The sequence below is a fragment of the Halichoeres trimaculatus genome, unplaced genomic scaffold, assembly GCF_033239565.1.
Source record: "Halichoeres trimaculatus isolate MK-OKI-2021-1 unplaced genomic scaffold, fHalTri1.1 fHalTri1_scaffold_11, whole genome shotgun sequence".
NCBI classification, from domain to species: Eukaryota; Metazoa; Chordata; class Actinopteri; order Labriformes; family Labridae; genus Halichoeres; species Halichoeres trimaculatus.
The window spans coordinates 24027713-24047759 of record NW_027437189.1 but is presented as its reverse complement, the minus strand read 5'-3'; the positions used below and the strand labels follow the sequence as shown (position 1 = coordinate 24047759).

Below are 20047 nucleotides of genomic sequence, written 5' to 3'. Positions count from 1 at the left end.
TGAACCAGATACTTTGTGTTTCATACAGTGTAGGTGCAGCCCCAGCCCCAAGAACAGGCAAAAACAACAAAGTTTTACTGAAACACTTAACACTGCAATATATCTTTACTAGTTTAAAAACACTATTCAGAAGTTCTCCAACAACTGTCTAAAACACTCTATACTGTATAAACTGATAAATTCAGAGTCTATATGGTCACTTTTCAGCAAAAATTTGGTCGAACAAGACAAAATTAAACCACCTCAAACAGTCATTGATTCAGTTTGTGTGCTGAACGTTTACAAAACTACTAAGAAGGACCAACATCACACCCCAAAAACTGTACAGACCACACCACAAAGGGACCTTACCAGCGACAGGGGCAGGAGAGATGAGACAGCAGCAGAGGCAGGATGGACTGATCAGAGATGAACCCAACAATTTGGTGTTCCCCTATTTAACCACCACGCCCCCATCATTGTCTGGCTCCTTCTTTCTCTTTTGTTAGTGGAGGCTATTATTAGTAAACCCCATCTCTCTTTCTCTCTAATCTTTCTCCATCTATTTGTCTCCTGGAAGATTTATCGTAACCAGCAGTTAGAGCTGGGGGCTCTGGCCTTGCATAACACAACTACGATGATAAAGTACAGGCAGAAAGTTTTATGTCGGTTAAAGATAGACTACAGAGAAAACTGGAATAATTAAATATACAATTGGAGATTTTTTTTTTTTAATTGGGGTACTTTGGTTTAAAGACTGCAGTTGAGTGAGAGTAAAAACCCCAGCACTACTTTGTTTGTTTGCTGTATTATAAGCAGCACTGGAGGAGTGGCTTAGGAAGGTAGAGTAAATTTGTACGTCCAGTCCTTTGGCCCAGACTTAAATGTATCACCAAGAAACACCAAGAAACACCAAGATATTTTTTAATGGAGTCTTTGGTACAGAAAAGTAATCCTCAAGGTGATGTGTCTTTTTTGACTACCCCTATATAAACCTTTCTATTCATGGTATTCATATGATGAGTTTTCATTTTACTTTGATCTTCTTAGGGAGTCTGTTCTTGCAAATAACCAGGGACTGCAGGTATGAATTTACCTTTCAGCTAACTCTGACATATTTACCATATGTTGAGTCATCTAATATTCATTGTCTACTTTACTACCACTAGACTCTGCCTTACACTAGCATCCCCTGTTAGCTTTTTAGAAAAGAATAGAATAGAATGTACTTTATTAATCCTCAAAGGGAAATTTAGAGTCACAGCAGCAATACAAGAAGTTATATAGAGAGAGAAGAATCAAGAATATATAAACAGAATGAAAGTGAGCCACCACCTCTACAGGGTCCAGGACTGAGCTGTCCGTCTTCCCCAGTTTGTTTTAGGTCACTCTCCTGTATCCTGTCCACTTACAGCAGGTGAAATCCTAGCTTATCCATCTTACTGGAGCTAGATCTTAGGTTCCCCATAACAATAGACGGAAGGACAGGTCGATGTCTTCCAAGCTTGCACTGCAGTACCAGCACGTTGTCCTTGCCTTCTTCTCCTAAGCTCATAGGGAACACTGGACCAAGCACCAATTAGCAAAGAGCATGCTATCAAGCATAGCTCAGATTTCTAACACAGCAAACATATAGGATGCCATAAAATTTTTCCATTTTGGTATGTTAGCAAGCCAACATTAACATTCAGCTCATGTGATTTCTATAAACAGCTTCACGAAGCTGATGGAATGACCACTGATTCATTAGATTTCATTAGCCACAGCTAATACGCATCAAAATCCTGGGCAAGCCTGCAGGGGGCTTGGAATTTTTTCTTCCTTGAATAAAAACAGCAAAAATAGATTCTTGAAGGACAAAATTAAACTTAATTGCAAAATGTGCAACCCGGTAAAAAGGACTGTGTTGGCCTATCACCCATACTTGAAAGTTTAAATTGATGTTTATTCTAATCTCCTGAAGTGTCATGTTTGAAAAATATTCGCCTCAGTGTTCCAGTTCAACATGACACGGTGTTTTGCTCACTACCATAGATCATACAGCATAAATGGTACAATTTGCAAAGGTAACGCTCCATTAGAGTTATGATCAATTGTGTTGTGTGAATAATTTTCACTTAGGAGCTTTATTCTTAGGATCCTTTTAAAAAATGTTGGTATGTCACCCTATTTTTCTTCCTCAGAGGCTTTTTCAGCTACAGTTACTTAACATTAAAGCTTAAGCAAAGTTCAGTGAAGAAATGGTAAGTACATCATGTAAGAATATTGCACATATACAATTGACATTTTCAGAGATCAGCACTTAAAATTAAAAAAGACCTAGAAAAAACTGTGAGGCATGTTTCACAAGATTATATCTGCAAGGAGAAAAGAAAAAAATATTTGATATACAAAACAAATTACATTAAAAAGGCAACTTTGGATCTGTGTTCCATGAAACTTAGCAAACCACAAAGAGAATGTTGACACACACACTGTCAACGGAGGAGTTATTTCTCAGCTAATGGGAGACAGACCTCTAGTGGTCAACTGTGCTGACAGCAGACAACAGTGTCATTTGGAGCCATTTGTAACATCAATTGAAAATTGGGCTTTTAAAACATCTGACCTGTAATCTTCAGACTTTTTCAGAGAAGTATGTACACACACCAGTCTTTCTGTAAAGGCCCCGAAGCTGACTTTGTCTTAACATGAACCTCGCAATAATGCAAACATCTTCCTCAGGCCTATGATTTAGTTTATAGAATTGTAGATAACCGTATTTGTGTTTATATCTTCTGAGAAAACCAAACACCCAGGACAGAGGCTGTAATGTTTAAACAGAGCATTCCTCTGAGTAGTGTCAGCACACACTCTCTGGACAGTCTGACATTTGAAGATGTAAGTCACGAAACCACCAGTGAGTGCACAAACTCACACTCCCTTCACATAAAGTATTCTGTATGTTTACACCTGCCCACAGACCAAACCGCACACGCTGTTTTGACCGGCGACCATCCATCACTGGGTGTCTCTGCTCTTTGCAGTCCTCCTGGCCCTTTGCTGACTCATGTGTGGCTAGTTTGGGGGTTTTCCACAGTAATGAGAGACATCGCTACACAATCAAGTCTTTATTCTTGACCTGAGCTGAGGCCCATACACACATAGTCTGCCATATTCTTGACACACACACACCCACACGCTAAAGATGCTTGAATGAACAATATGAGCTTGCCCTCTCTAACGAGAGTCTCCTGATGCTGAGACCTTGCTGAATATCAGCACTGGGCTGTGCGTGCACGTAAACCTCTGTAGGTGAATGTGTGGGCGGATGTTTGTGAGCACATGCCTCAGGCTCACTGTGCTTCTCATTAGTCCTCCAAAACAAAAGGCGTCCTGACTCCAGCATTCACGCAAGAGCGGGAGAGCGATGCCACAGTGTGTGTCTATGTTTTCCAGAGGCTGTAACAGCAAGGTTACACCACAACTGGAAACATATGAGCTTAACAATTAATGACCTGCTCCTAAAATGAATCCCAGCTGACTGATTGCTTCTGAGAGATGTTAAATACATGTTCCAAAATATGTTTGAAAATAAAAACTTTGAGTAAATCTCAACACGTTGGGACTAAACTCTTAAATGTATTTAATATTTAAAGGCTGTAATACTGTACATGGTTTTTTACATATGTAACACAATGTGCAATTCATATGATCAAATACTTCATGATAAGCTTTGGAAAAACATGCATGAGTTAGGTCTTTAACAAAAGTTTCTTAAAGCCAGTTAAACAGCAATGTTTGTTCATAAAAGCAAGACTTAAAAAAGTGACTCCAGTTTCATCAGCGTTAGAAAACACTTGGATAAAAACGTTCAAGGTGGAGTCTGTGTTTAAACATAAAGGCACAATGGGTAGACAGTGTCCTTAAATTCTAACCCAGTATTGCCATCATTTTCTGATGAGGGCGCCTCGAGCATTGAGGTCATACTGAGAGCAAAAATAATGCCATCTATGCCGACAGTTCATCACATTCCTATGCTCTATATGACAGCGCGAGTATGTTAACGTAGGAGAGAAGAGAAGGGTGCAACTCTTGTTCTCCGTCCTGTAATCCATATTCGCTGAGGGCTGTTTGGTCCCATCATGCTTTGCAGATAGATCTGGTGTCCTCTCCCCTTCTGTGTTCTGATTGGTTCAACCCAAAGACAGAGGGAAGCCTGAAGAAAAGCAAAAGCAGATATTAGATATTTCATTATTACTTTATATATTTGACACCGTGGTAGCTGATGGGATCCCATTAAGTGCACTTGTAGTGAGATATATTACTGTTACCACAGCGACTAAGTTAATTTGGGAACTTGACTTGTGCGGCTCTCTCTTCAGGAAGCTTGGCTGTGGATTCCTGGAGTGTGAGCTCATAGTTCAGACTTACACACTCAGTTCATGAACATTTGAGACCACTTTCAGCAAATAAAACTGGTGTCATGTGCTGTTACTCATTGTGTTCTAATAGCAGCAGAATGGATGGGTGCTAGCAGTGGTCATCATAAATGTGCAATTGTCTTCTTGTTAGTAAAACACACAAGAGTGGGCTGTGTGTAGGTGTCAGCATGTGTGTGTGTTTAAAAATACTTGGCTGCCTAGTGAGGGAGAGGCAGGCAGATGTTATTTTGGAGGCTCAAATTGCATCGTAATTATGTCCTGGAGTAAGAGGGCATTTGTGTCCTAAAAAGACTGTGCTGCAGTGTCATGGTGATTGTGGTAAGAAAAGCTGACATGGCATTTACTACACTGAAGTGGTTCTTTAGAATAGATTAACTTATAGCACACACTTTGAGTAGTGTCAGACATGCACCACCTTGGCCCCAAGAGTCTGGATGTTTTCATTCCATCCAATCAGTGCACCAGCTTGTTACTATTAGCACCCCATCAACACACAGGAGGGGAGATTATCACTGATGGTGGAAGCTGTGGAAGCTGCACTCAAAGGAACAGCAATTCATATTTTACCTGACCCTTGAGATTCCTATTTAACGCAATAACTTGTGTTTATCTGTCAGTTACACCACTTTCATACAAGAGCTGAATATCTAGCAGCTTCAGGGATGCGTGGTGCATCACTTTCAACTGAAGAAAATAAGTAATGTTTCAGTTTGAATGGATAAGTGTAGAAATTGATCACAAGCCTTAGCTTTTTGTATTTCCTCGTTGCAGACAGGCTTACCATGTCACAGCTCCTCATCCTCTCCTGTGCTCCCCAGGTGCGTTGAGGACATGTGCCTGTTCCTCCCTGTCTGCACGGCCTGCAGGTTCTTATAGCGCACCAGTGCCAAAGCGATCTCCGCGTTCCAAGCCGTCCCCTCCTGTGGACACCGAAAGTCAATCTCCTTTCCAGTTACCATGACCACAGTGAAGTACACCAGCCCTCGCTTGTACTCCACGCAGTCCACCGTGGCCATGCGCTCAAATCGGAGCTCCTTGGCTTTGGTGCTCCACGCTGATCCTGGAGCATCACCACCGCCGGAGCTTTTGCAGTTGTGCAGGCGCAAACCTTCCTCTGTGAGCACGCAGCGTTTTTTCTTCCAGAGCTGGAGGAGTCCGCTGCTGCGCTTCTCCAGCAGCCCGTCTCTCATCATTTTGGACGGGAGAGACATGGCCACGCTGAGCTGGATTCTTCAGACAGAGAGGAATCTTATAAACCTCAAGCAACGAACCATCCAATACGCATCTTTTATGTAACTGAAAAGATGTCGATTTCCGTCAACACAAACTGTTTGATCTATGCCAAAGACAGATCATCCACTGGGATTTAGTTTGGATCCAAGTCTCAAATCGTGCGTAAGGACAACACGCTGTGGAGACTGGTAGGCTGGTCCGCCTGGATATGTTTGTACATGCCCGGCTCCTCTGAGGACCTTCCACCACTTACACTAGCACCCCGCCCCCTCCTGGTGACGGCATAAGGAGATCCGTGTGTGTGTGTGTGTGTGTGTGTGTGTGTGTGCGTGTGTGTGTGTGTGTGTGTGTGTGTGTGTGTGTGTGTGTGTGTGTGTGTGTGTGTGTGTGTGTGTGTGTGTGTGTGTTTTGAGGGTACACACACGTCGGTTCCAGTCTGATTTTATTGTAGCCCACACTGTTTAATCTTTACGTGTTGACAGAATTAAATGAAAACGGTAGATGGGTTCAGCCACCTCAGCGCACCTGTTGAGAAAAAATATCTAACACACCTGTCTGAAAAAATAAACTGAGGATAAGTACACCAATAGGTAAAGGTGTGTTAGATCCCATTTAGCTGGACTGTCAAGTTTCTAAAAGTGATTATGCTGTCTGTGAGAGCTTGAATGTGGGTGTGGGGTAAAGTGTGGAAACATAATCCTGTCAACAGTAAACATTAAATTTTGGGTTTGGATTGGTCTAGGTCATTGGCCTGTCAAGTCAAGGTTTAAGAGGTTTTATTTGATAAATTTCATTCTTATTTTTTATATTTATAAATACTTTGATAAGACCAATGAAAGTAGGAATAACTTTATAATTTAAAGTAAACTGAAAAAAAGTAGGTTTTCATATCCGACAAGGCCCTGCCTCTATGCTTCACTGTAATATCTGCACTTTAAACAAGAAAGTTAGAATATATCAGTCATTTTCAAAAACCCCTGTCAGAAAGGTGGCACCACTTTGATGATGAACCTTATGGGTGGAGTGAAGGTGTAATTCCCCTAACTTTACAAGATACAGAATTCATCTTCTCAGCAGTGTGATGTGTCACTGCAGTGATATGAGAGGAATGATAACTATGGGCTTATGTCATTTCTTGAAACCTAAATACTGCACGTCACCTTTAGACCTTCTTCCCTTTTCATTCCATATTCAAACATGCATGCAGTTTCACTCATACCACGACAAAACAAAACAATAGAACTACTTTCTTTTATATTTATTAGTTATAATAGAGTTTACCCGGATTACATAAAAAGCAGCAGTCTCTCTTCTTTTAAGAGAATATAACAGCCCCATACAAAATGACAAAACATAATGGAACTCAGGAAAGCAGATAATGAGTGTGAAATACTTTTGCTGTTGAATGTGACTTATGAATCAGAATTAATATAAACAGTTCCATAAACAACAATACTTTGCTTTATTTTAGAAAACGTGGTATTTTTTATTGTCATTGCAGGATTTGCATCTTTTTCCATTGGGCATGGTTTCGCCCAGGTTTCGTCAGGCGAAGCTTCAGTTGTAACAGCCTGCCCCCTGCAGGAAGAACGCGGAAGCTTAGCAGTAAAATATCCGGTCCTCACTGAGTGTGCGACAGTGCCCCTGCACCAAGTCCGTATCCAAATCCTTTGGGACCAAAGCATTTTCCGTAACAAGCTGTTGGGGAGGAAAAGGTAATGTTACAAACTCACGAGTCTAAAAAACGTGTTGTTGAAACACTGTCTCACCACGTTCCAGTCGTTTGTTTAGGCTAGCTATAACAATCAGCCGTATTTCCACTGGGTTGAATCGACGCAGGTGCTGTGAAACGGCTCAACGTCTGCTAGCTAACAGCGGGCTTCATTTAGTTGACAGACGCCGCCTATAATTACAGTTAAAGAGTGCTCTTAGTGTTTTTATGTACAATAAGCAGTACAGCTACATTCTTGGAGGAACAAATTATGTAAAACTATCCCTAGATATTCTTATTTCCAGCAAGCATTCAACTAAACTGAAAGCGTTAAGCTCACATTCAGGATAAGTGTATTTGCCAGTGAAAGCCACATTAGTTAGAAGTAAGCAACAGTACGGCTGATTTCCAAACCGCCCTCTACGTTTGTAGTAGTAGTAGATAGGAGGTCCTGTGTACTGCCTCCTGCTACTGTAGAATATAATATGTATCACTTACTGCTTTTAAATCTAGTTTGTAGTGGGACTGTTCTGTTAGGTGTGCTGTGCTGTTTTTTTTATTTTTAGAGGGCAACTTTTGAAAACTTTGCTTCCGTGTATGGTTTCAAAGAAGTTTAGTGTTTTTTTAATTGACTTTAATGAATTTTGTGGAAGTAAACAGTTACAGTTGGTATTGTAATTGTAACGCTGACTCTTTCCAGTAGGTGGTAGTGATGTACCCAAGTTGTATTTTATTATTATTATTATTATTATTTTATTATTATTATTTTTATTATTATTTTTTTTTTTTTATTTTTATTTTCGAACATTCCTCCCAAACTGCATGCTGCTTACAATAAAAAGAAAAAAAAGAGTGCGATCAGCGCTAGTGTTGCGTACTACACACTACGTACATACTATGTCTTACATACATACTATATATTACTTATATAAATACTTTATTTACATAATGTATTAGGGATGTCTTGATCCGATCATGTGACATTGGTTGCATTGGTTGCAACATTGGTTGCTAGGCGCTACCCATGTAGCTGCCTGTTGCAGCAGCTCTCTCGTCTTTGTCCGTTTCTTGTAATTTTTTTGTCTCTTTTTCGTCATCTTTGTATTTGGAGTGGGTCATCACTTTGTGTGGTTCATTGTCGGTCACGGACACCAAACTTTTTGTGGCTTCGGCGATATTTTTTACTACTTTTTTCCTGTGTTTGTCTGGAGATCCTACATGTAACCATGGCTGCATTGTTTACATGCAAAATTAGCTGTTAGCAGCCTGTAGCATGTCAATGCTAACTAGTGTAGGGCTTGATGATTTCCCTCGAGCTGAGGAGGAGGAGGTGAGGACGACGTGCTGGTTCTCGGATGTGAGCTGGGAGGTGACGACGTGGACCTGTCCTTCCATCCATCGTTGTTGGGAACGTGGGATCTAGCCCCGGGGGATGGACGAGCTAGCTGTGCTAACCCAGTGGCATCGTGCTGTTCACGGACGTGGCTGACGGAGCTGACATCGGACGCCGGCGCCACATTGGAGGAGCTTCGCCTGCTGTGAGCAGACAGGATCCAGGAGACAGAGACTGAACAGACTTCTGGGGAGGCTCAGTCCTGGACCCTGTGGAGGTGGAGACTGGCTGGGCTGGAGAGTGGTGGACGAGTGGTGGACGGGATGTCGTCATCCAATTTCTTATGGACTTTTTTGCACTTTCTATACTCTTTCTTACTTTTGTTTTCTTAAATGCTGCGGTGACTCCTGAATTTCCCCTCGGGGATAAATAAAGTATTTTCTATTCTATTCTATTCTATTCTATTCTATGTGATCGGAATTGGGGCTGATCGGGGCATTTTTTAACAATCGGAGATCGGGGGAGTGGGAATCAGAAAGCCTGGGGCCTTAGTTCTTGTTTTTAATTAAAATGTGTATAGTAGCACATCATCATTCATTTTAGAATATAACTTAATTTGTCATTATAACAAGTACAACATAATTGCAAACAAGAAATTGCAACCTTATTGTCACACACATACAAGGCAATCTTGTGGTGCACCACTGAGAAGCTTTATTTTTATTTTGTTGATCCAATGCTGCACTAAGTGGAGAAAAAAAGCTATATCCATGTTGGCTAGAATGATACCTTCATTTAAATCACATAAAAAACTCAAAGGGCAACTTGTAGGAGTTTTTTTTCTTTTCTTTTTTCTTGATGCATTGCTGAAAGATCGGATCGGGAAATATCGGGATCGGCAGATACTCAAAACAAAAAAATCGGAATCGGATCGGGAGCAAAAAAAAACATGATCAGGACATCCCTATAGTGTATACTGAATCCCCCTTTTGCTGAACAGTAGGTGGTTTCAAAAACAGCCTATGAGGCTTTACTGACTGAACCTTGGAGCTATGTCACCTGCATTGAGTGTCGTCATCATAGGTAATTACACCTGTTTTTTTTTTCCTCTCTTAGTGTTTGGCATGCCACAACATGTGAAGTCACCTGTAATGATCTAACTAAAGAGGCACAAGGTAGGGCTGACGCTCACAGTCAGCTGTCATTTAACACCTTGCATTAGCCAACACCAAGCTTAACCCAATAAACTGAAAAAGGCTGCACTTTCTGGTCCATCCTTTGACCCTCGACCCTGTAGTGTGTTGAAATATTATTTTCCCCTTTTCTGTGACCACAAACTTCTGTAATATGCAAGTAAAAAGTAAGTTTGCCACAGTTATTTGAGTATATATTCTGTGTAAGGGTGCCCTCTGCTGTACTCTTATGTACATTACACATCTTACAGTCAGAGGCATGTCTCAACAAAGCTATCTCCCTTGGTTGAGCAATCATTCCAAGTCTATTTGACTTGTTGAGTTATACTCCCACTGAGTGATGTTGTTCTGTGCTCTGTACAATGTGTTTCAGGAAAAAGCAGCTTAAAATGATCAACGTTCTTCATTTTGACTGGTTGTTGTGCACAAGACCACAGATGGAAGCATATCTAACACAAGACATAGGTATGATATATGCATGTTTACAGATAGGGTGATTATCATTATTGATATCCTATTGGTTGAAAGTAATCAGCTTTTTCATTAAATCTTCAAGCTCTTAAACGTATCGTCAGATTTTTCATATAGAGTAATCAAACAAAATCATGTGAAATAGATTTGTGTCACTCACAGTGTTAAAGTTAATGTTGGACAACTTAACTCCCTAAAATGCGTTGTTTTTTCTTTTCCTTTCCATATTTTTAGATCTAAGTTGTCCAAGTATGAGGGGGTTTAATGTGTAGGATAATGCTTGTGCCATGTAAGCAAATGTTTTTTATATGAATATTCATAAATATTCCATTATTTATCTTTGTATTTGTTTGACCTTTTTTTAACCAGGTTGGTCCCATTGAGATTAAAAATCTCTTTTTCAAGGTAGACCTGGCCAAGACAGGCGGCAGCAAAAACACAAAGTCACAGATGGAAAGCAGAAAAAGAGACAAAGCACAGTCCACACAACAAGATTTTGGTCTAAAATCTTGGAGTCTTTCAAGGAATCAATTGTACAAACAGCCAAGCTAAAACAGTAAAATATTAAAGAACTACTAAATTGTGAAATGGGAAGTGCAGGCTTTAGATTTTACCTTTGCAAAAGATCTCTCCATCCTTGTCAGCTAAAGTAGTTGACTCGAGACTCTTTCCACATTGTGCACATGTGAAACATCCAATCTTGTGCCACGACTGCAAATGAAAACATGTTTTATTTCTTTAGAAAATGTTTTTTTTTATGGTATAAGTTTTCTGTTTTATTTTGTTCTAGTATTTCTTACACTCCCAGCTCCTATCACTTTTTCAGCCGCATAGACGGACTTGCCACAGCGATGGCACTTATCTGCACCGCCAAACTTCTGAGCCACCTTAGATGGGTTTGGGTTTGTGGTGGGACGATGAGGAGCCGCTCTGATGGAGACACAGCCAAGTCGCTGATGTGAGGCTTTAAAGGGAACCAAAAAAAGTATGTGTGTTCATGTGTCACTCACTCTTCATGTTTGATCCCCAGAGACTCTCCCTTGTCCATACTGAGCGTCCCTGCTCCCTGACCGTAACCATAGCCCTTTGGTCCATACTTCTTGCCGTAGCATGCCTTGCAGTAAACCTCATCCATATGAACGGCGACAGTTGTGCTGTCCAAGTTCTTCCTGCAAACCACTGAACAAACACATCCACATTCACACACATGAAAGCGTATTATTGTTTTGCATATTTGTGCACATGTTCATGTGTTTGGATTGGCTCTTAACTTTCCTTTTATGGAGCAGCTCATTTGAAGAAAAATGTTCTCATCTAAATTCCATCACAGGAATGTTTCATTACAACACAGAAACACAAATAACTCTGATCTCACAAACTTGCATGTTTTTTCAAGGTTAGGCAGAGATTTTTTTTCATTTATTTCCAGATATGTCTTGTTGTTGTTTACATTTGTACAGCAGAACATATCTTTTTTACTGCTTAGGTCTTATCATTCTTATGGGAAATGATGAAATGCTGAAGATATTATGTAACATAATAAGTAAAGCAGCTTTGCTTTGCAAAAAAAGTAAAGAAACCCAATACAATAATAACTGTACAAAAGATTAGCCTCTTATAAGCAAAAGTCTTCTTTTTACACTTGGTTCTAATACTTAAGGATATTTAAGAGAGATATCAACCCGTCATGCTCATAGGCTTTTCTGTAATATGCATCAATTTAATCTGGATCTTTTGGATTTTGATTGTGAAGAGATAATACCAGCTCACATAAATGACCTGAGTCATGCTTATGCTGTTATAATTAGAAGTGACATGTGTCAACTTCCAGCGGTTTCCACAATGACAAAGACAGGAAGCAGTAAAGACTTTACTCACAGCACAGGAAGCAGGACTTGTGGAAGCTCCGCCCATCACAGAGTACTTCCTCAGCAAAGTACACCGTCTTCTGACAGCAGCCACATTTGTTTCCTCCACCTAATGGCATCCTTCAGGGAATAAACACAAATTGTGCATACACGTTTTAACAGTCAAGTTTCACCCTTTAGTCTGTTTTTTTATCAGTACTTTCCTTGTTATCTCATTAAAAAACGGCAGATAGTTCAAATATGTAAGTTTTGGGGACATTATCTTAATGGAGAATTGAGGAACACCTTGGTAGAAGAGACTTCTTGGTGTATTATTTCAGGCATGATGTTTGACTATTTGTCTGACCTGGTTGGTGTAGTTGAAAACTAGACCAGATATAAAAAACTATAATAGCTAATAAAAACTATAAAACTGGCTAAATGAAATAGAGACACATGGATTTAAGCTCTGACAAATCCCTCTGGCCAAATGTCTTGCATGCACATTCACCAGATCTTTGCTGCATTAAACCCGAACTTGGTTGCCTGTAATTATGGCCTTGTTGGACCCGGCCCATAGACTGTTCCCCCTCCTGCCAGTTCTCTGTGGTTTCAGCAAAGAAGCCAGGAGAGTGGAAAAAAGCAAAGCAAAGAAAGTCTTTCTCGGTGGTTAGAGCTGAAAATGACTCTGTATTAGAAATTACATCTAACGAGTGTGGATGATGTTTGAAAGCACAGCTCATCAGATGACTCTTTTTAAACTCTGGTATGTTAAAGACTCTGGCCTCCTGCCTGTTTCTCCCCAGTTTGTCACCCAGCTTGAGCCTCCCAGTCTTTTCTGGAGGATCAACATCCACATTCCTGACCGACAAACCCTCCCACCTCCCTGCCCTTGACTCACACCACCTACTCCCTGTCTGCTTCATTCTGTGTCACGTCTGTAGACTGTCCTTTTTCATATGAGCTTGTTGAACTGGGACAGTGATGTGTTGTAGAAGCAGCTTCAGCTTTGGCTGGGTCAGATAGAGCATGAAGGTATGGTGTGTATGGGATTAAAGCCAAAAGCTGCTGCATCTTGACTCAGTTATTGTAATCACAGACTATTTCAGGTTTTTTTGTGGTTATTTAAAGGTAGTGTTGAGAGAAAGTTCACTTTGTGAAAATGTTTCTGGGATGTATAGGAGGGAGTGTCAAATAGTAAACTGAAATGTCATTCATTTGTGCAAGAGCCTGGCATTAGTTCAAATGAAGCGAAACTGTTTTGTTTTTACTTGTGCTTCATCTTTAGCGGAAGACCAGCTCTGTGCTTTCTGCTTTCAGGGTATCATGTGTTAAATATTTAGGATGCAGCTAAAGTCACAAAGTAACCCAGCCACAGAAATCTAAACTGAGGGTCAGTGAACTGTGTGGAAGAAAATGAAAATTAAGGATGTGAAACACACAGGACAGTGAAAGTCTTTGGTTATAAATGTCCTGGTAAATCCTTCATTTACAGCCACACTGACACAAACTGGCATTTTTCTTATTTCAAGGTTTGTTTGCAGTCTGCATGGTCTGATGTCTCAGGAATGGAACATGAGCCCTGAATATCCCTGTACCAGTCACCATTAGAAGTTTGTTGTTTTCCAGCGGCCCAACTTGAGACAATATGAAAAAGCAGGAGTTTGGAATGACTGAGTGAATTTTTTTGTTTGTTTTTAGGTATTTTGAGGCCAAGATGATGAGAGAGGAGCAGAAAAGATGGCGGAGACTTGGGTGTGAACTAAAATTCAAGATGTAGTGACAGGAAGTGAGGAAAGACAGGTAAGAAATACTATCATATATATTCTGAATAGCTCCTCAATACTTTGTCAGGTTGTGCAGAAAAGAGCTGCACTGACTTTTTGAGGAGTTATGACAGATTGTAACAGGGCTGACTGAGATGACAGCCGTCAGTCTGACCACAGGAGTCAAAAAGCACACACATATCTGTCAACATTTATTTCATGAAGCCTTGATTCTGTTGTACTACTAACTAATCTGGGCATCATCCAGGAAGAGGAATTCTGGTACGTGCTGATACCGATAGCTTCACAAGTTTCGACACGTATTAGAAGTAAGAGGTTTCAACTTCATCAGGAAGTTTGCTCATGAAGTAGATGTGGCTACATGTCACGAGTGTGATTCTGAGTGAGACTGAAAACAGAGTCGGTTGTATGTTTTGTTGTTTCTGTGCAGATATAGACAAAGACAAATTCTGTTTCAACCTGAGTCTCTTCGAGCCTGACGTGCATCACAGCTTTACAGAGAGTGAGATTTGACAGGCTGTTTCCTGGGCATGCTTGAGCAGAGAGGGTGGATCATGTGGTACAGTTAAAGGTAAACAGGAGGCAGAAATGTAAACAGAACTTACCTGATGTTTGTAGGTGCTGCCTTTGAGGGATGATTGACAGTTTGAAGTCTGCCTCCCTGTTCAGAGTAGCGTTAGCACAGTGTTGGGTGTGTTCAGGAAACCAGCAGTCTGGAGTTGGCTGCACTTGCAGTGTTCTTCAGAAATGTTCCCTTACCAACAGGAGCTTTTGATTTTATCTCAATCCGTCGAGTAAAAAAAAAAAAGTTAAAGAGAGTTTTCCATATGCTCCCCTTCACTCTCCACTGCTCCAGATGTGTTAAAGGAGGAGCCTCTGTTGTTGCTGCTTCAGTCTGCAAACGTACCGCGTGTTGAGGAACAGGGGAGTTTCTGACTGCCTGGATGAGCAAAAGAGGGAGGGAGAGAGTCAGAGAGGTGAATGGGGAGGGACCTCAGATTAAAAAGCCTTGTGTTTCCTAAATCTGCAGCAAGAGACACGGCCCACTTATGCGGAATAGAAAATTAAGGTAGCAGAGCCCAGGTCAGAGCTATGCAAATGCAATTCATTTCTCACATTCTGTTCCCTTTGTTTAACTTCCCTGCAGGCTTCATGTGTTAATCTGTTATAGGTATTAAATGGTTTGATGTTAAATGTAGATTAAGGTTTGAATCCTATTATATCTGTGGTTTTTCCCTTTTTAGCTGTATCTCATTTGTTCTAAGTTTTACTTTATATGAAACCATTAGAAAGATCTAATATCCACACTTTAAAGATTATCAGGCTAAAACCAAAATGCCAGCACTATTAACTGGGTGTTGAAGCTGTTTTTATGGGATTTCAAATGCTAAAAGTTTATCCCCAGTCCTTTAATTGCTAATATTCTTTAAATAATTGGGAAAACTGGGATCGTAAATGTTTCATATTATCTTGATGCTCTCCGATTTTCAGTTTGTCAGTGTTTCCTTTCCTCCTTTAGTCTGTTGTTTATTTAAATCCTTTCTATAGTTTGACCTTTATCAGATAACCAGTGTGTGAGTGTATCAGCCGTTTTTTACACAGTGAACACGGCACAATCTCAAAGTAATATCAGCCTTTGTAGTTTATCACTACAGCATTCATTTATTTTTCCATTGGGGACGTGTTGGTAAAGGTCACTCAGATATTCTCAATGGATGGTAAAGTGTTAATAAAATTGAAATGCTGATGCCAGCAGAGAAAAGCGAGTGGGCTTTAAATATTGAGTGCCTGAATGGCTGACCTCTGCTGCCATCATGTGGTAGTTGTGGATATTGAATGCTATATAGCTGGAAGTTTACAACAGAAAATCAAAACAGTTACAGCTAGATTGTTCTCAGTTGGGTGGGGGCACACTCCTGTCTAAAAATAATGAAGTGGGAACTCCACAAATTTTCCACATCGCCTTTGTGTGCAAGTCCCAGTTAGTGTTGTATGAGTGATATGTCACGTTAAAAAGGGAGTGGAGCATTTCTGATGGACTCAGGCAGTGGCACCAAAGTCAGCAGTGTCATAAGTCTCAATGTTTTGAGTTGGAGATGATTTTCCTGACAAGCCTCAGCTTCTGTTGCTCCGTCCAGGATTGAGAATTGTATTGTAAGGCTGTCACAAGCACAACACACACCTGAAACACTAAACCCTAACTTTTAAAGCTAAAACTTTTAAAGAAATTCAAACCAATTCTACTTCAATTTACTTTAACTGTCAGTGTGACTTTTTCATCTATATTAATTGCAAGGGCTGGGAGAAAAAATGTAAAATTGATATATTGGAATTTTTTGTTTGATAATATCAAAATCAGGATTCTTTGTAAAAAAAAATCAATTTTCCTTTTTCAAATTTAAATTCTTTATTTCAGTCTTTGTTTTTAAACAGATTTGGGAAAAAGGTTACCACTTTTCTCCAGCAGAGCGTGAAATGTTTCTCTCTGACTCATGTAATGTGCATTTCATGGGAAAATATGGCTCCTGATATAGTCTGTAGACATTATCATCATCATTTCACTTCTTCTCATGCCTTGGTTTTAAAAAAGCAAACTAAAAATTGCAAAAATTGTAAATATCAAATAATCGCAATTTAAATCAGATTGGCATCCCAAAAATTGTAATAGAATTGCAAGAGTAGCATATAGTCCCGGCCCTATTAATTGCTGTATTTCAAGAATTAATTGTGTTTTATTCCATATATAAAGCATAGCACAATTCTATTATTTTTCATTACAATTCAGCTTTAAAGCTCATACAATAAACCTGTTTTTATCCGTGTAGGCAATTTTCTTTACTCACTGATGTCCAGTCATGTCTGGATGAAACACAGCGTTTGCACCTTTCAGGAATTCCAGTTTAGTCACGTTCTGTGTTTCATACTGGTCCTTCATGTGTGAAGCTGTTATTATTCACTGTGGAAAGGAACGTGACATGTCACTCTTGTTCAGTGTTGACTTGCCTGCATTCAGGTGCCGCCCATTCAGTGAGTGCTGCAGGTTGACTTCTGTGAAGTTTCATCCACAGGTCTGAGGCGATGAAGTCTGAAGTGCTCTCTCTGCTTTTGTTTTCTGCTGACATCAGTCTGATTAGCTGCACCTGAGTGGTAACTCATGGTCAGCTTGTAGATTGTTGCTCAGATTCAAAGTCCTGTGGGGACATTTGAAGTTGGTTTGACACAAAGTGCATATCACTTAAATTTTGGCGTCATTGTTATCCGTCATGGGGTTAACACAAAATGGAAAGGCTGCAGAGACTTAACCATGGTTTATAATATCAACCTATTTTCTTTTGTTAAATGTGCAAACCTTGACAGCCTTGGTGACAAAACATTCTGGAAAAAAATCTTTTATCAAAGATAACTTTATTTTTATATACAACAACTTGATAAAGATCTACTCATTCCGCTGGAGTGAAAAATTTAAATGCAGTTGACGAGTATTTCAGTTACATGTTAGACAACTTCAGGCACACCCAAAGCCGCTGTAGCTGGTGGATATACATGCACACAGATCCTGGTAAAAAGCTTTATATGCTGTGTAATGCCTCGGCAGCCTCAGCTTCTCAAAACACGTTGCAGCAGTTGGGAACGTGGCCTCCACTATTTCCACTCTCATCTGTGCGGCAGGCAGCTCCCATCCTATCCAAAACTTTACGAGGCTTTTTAGCTCTGCAGAAGATGCTGTAAGAAAACAGCCACTGATCAGATGACACAGAAAAGTTTAAATCATCACAATTACTCTTTTCCTTTACCTACCATTCTCAATAAATGTTTTCAGGTAGCCAGATACCCGTCGTACATCCAGGACTTCAGACTCATCCTCATCTTTAGCCTGATAGCTCTCAAAGAAGATGGTTATGGAAGAAGGCCATACAATGCAGTCCAAGATGATCTGAAATCACATAAACCTCATTCAGGAACCAAGTAACTATGATGCTCCTTGTTTAGGTGCTGGCTAATAAAAATGTATCAATAGAATTAATCTTAACTTTAAAATAAATCTTTTTTCACCTTTTAGTTTTACTTTATTAGTCAATAAAAGCTAAAAAAAAAAAAAAAAGATCTGCTCATATTTAAATCAATATGATAGAGAACAGTATATATATTTTTTAATGATATCCTACTGTCCGTTCTTACTGTTAGAAAAAATAATAATAATAGGTACAACACCCAAAGCTTTACTGAGCCTTTTCTTGATAATGGACGGTTTTTGCAGAGATGGACTTATTGACGTTTTGTTTTCACTGCTGTACCTGAGGTGTGACAGAGGCCTCTGAATCTCGTGGAAACAGGATTGGGATTACATCTTTTCTGTGGATGAGAAGTGGCCACAGCCCTGTCTCTTTCAAGCCTTGTCGAAACTGGTTGATTTGATGCCACGTTCGCTCAAGAACCTGAAATTCAAGAGAGGGCGTCATGAAGTCAGTATAATTTGTCAGAACGGTCATTTTTTGCTTTAATCTCTTAAGACCTGCACTTTTGTCTTTTGTGTGCAATTTTTAATTCACCTTGCCATTTGGGATAAGTAAGACCTATGAGTATGATAACTAAACTTGGTCATTGTACGGGAAGTTTGATTATTTGTGTTATGAGTTCTCTGTTAGTTGTTTGTTGTTAGTGTTAATGTACTTAAATACATTGTTTGTCCTAATACAAAAAGGATCTTGTAAGACCACAATAATTGCAGCCTTGGTTAGCTTGAAAACTGTCGGTCTGTCAATAGATGGAGGAAACTGAATGCTTTTAATCTTTTGAGGAGTGCAGCGGGGCTTTGTTGTGACAGTCCTTTATTTTAGTGGATCCTTTAAATGTGGTATTAATGTTAGCGAGGCAACAAGTGTTGGTGTCCATTAAAGTACAGAAAGTATAAAACTTTTGACTTTACAGCATATAGTAGGATCTTCTCAGACAGCCATTTCCTGTTTGCGGCGTGTGGTGCTGGCAGGTCCAGTGACTGGCAGAGCTCATGGATGGTGTCAAGCTCCTCTAAAGCTGCGTCTCCTTTAAGCTTGAAAAAAGCAGAAAACATTCTTCATGTGAAGAGCAAATGACCTTGGTTGCTGTGTTATGATAACTTTCATGCACCAAGTGGGCTGTGAAGCCTGTTGATAGGAAATAAGGTCTTGAGATGTTCACCTTTATTATAGCATCCCGGATGTCAAGGTCAGGGCAGTCTTGTAGTGTCAAAGGAGCAGTTTCTAACGAGCCTCCAAAAAGAATGTGAATAATGGCGGCGCTAAGCCCCGGGAAACTTGGACCACAGTGCAAAAAGGAGAGGCCAATCATCCGGCCTGCGACAGCAAACATGTTATTGTCCAGGAGTTCATCTGAAACTGAGGGGATGAGGTGATCGGGCTCACCTTCAAAGATTTTGGTAATGGGAACATTTCCTGCAACAACAGAAGACTGAGGCTTAAAAACAAAACATTTAACACAAAAATATAAATCAGTGAATGAAGATAGAAAAAAAATTCTCCGACTGAAACCGATACCTGATAAACTGTTTTTATGATAGTTCCCTGAAAACCAGGTATTGTCCTGATTAGAATATGTTGTGTATAATTTTCACCTCTGCCAAGGAGGTTATGTTTTTGAGAGTCTGTCTGTCTGTCTGTCTGTCTGTCTGTCTGTCTGTCTGTCTGTCTGTCTGTCTGTCTGTCTGTCTGTCTGTTTGTTTGTTTTTCTGTGAACCACATAATTTAAAAAGTGACTAACGGATCTTGAAGAAATTTTCAAGAAATCTTCAAAATGGGATAAGGAAGAAAAAAATTAAAATTTGGAGGTGATCTGGATCACCGTCTGGATCAAGGATGTTTTTTAAGGATTCTTTATCATCGTGAGATAGATCTTTTCACCATATGTGAATATAACTCCACCATAAATGGTCAGATTGCTTTGCAAAACAATACAAGACAAGGTCACCATAATTTCTGACAGATGTCAAAGTACGATCCAGATCCTGACAGTATTCTGGATACTAAGATCTGGAATATGAAATATGTACTGGGTCATCATAATTTTCAACAC

At 39.9% G+C, this 20047-nt stretch overlaps 2 protein-coding genes across 2 annotated transcripts; both read right to left on the bottom strand.

Moving 5' to 3' along the window:
• Positions 1-3622: 3622 nt before the first annotated feature.
• phlda3 (pleckstrin homology-like domain, family A, member 3) lies at positions 3623-5870 on the bottom strand. The gene is made up of 2 exons (XM_074682009.1): positions 5185-5870; positions 3623-4177 (listed from the first exon to the last, which is right to left on the bottom strand). Exon 1 carries the CDS (start codon positions 5612-5614, stop codon positions 5189-5191), a length of 426 nt encoding a protein of 141 aa, XP_074538110.1. The 5' UTR covers positions 5615-5870; the 3' UTR covers positions 3623-4177; positions 5185-5188.
• A 1047-nt stretch (positions 5871-6917) lies between these two features.
• LOC141799730 (cysteine and glycine-rich protein 1-like) lies at positions 6918-17122 on the bottom strand. The gene is made up of 7 exons (XM_074682067.1): positions 16978-17122; positions 14584-14914; positions 12223-12332; positions 11355-11523; positions 11145-11274; positions 10959-11055; positions 6918-7334 (listed from the first exon to the last, which is right to left on the bottom strand). The coding sequence occupies exons 3-7, from the start codon at positions 12329-12331 to the stop codon at positions 7258-7260; spliced, it is 582 nt and encodes a 193-aa protein (XP_074538168.1). The 5' UTR covers position 12332; positions 14584-14914; positions 16978-17122; the 3' UTR covers positions 6918-7257.
• Between the last annotated feature and the right edge of the window lie 2925 nt (positions 17123-20047).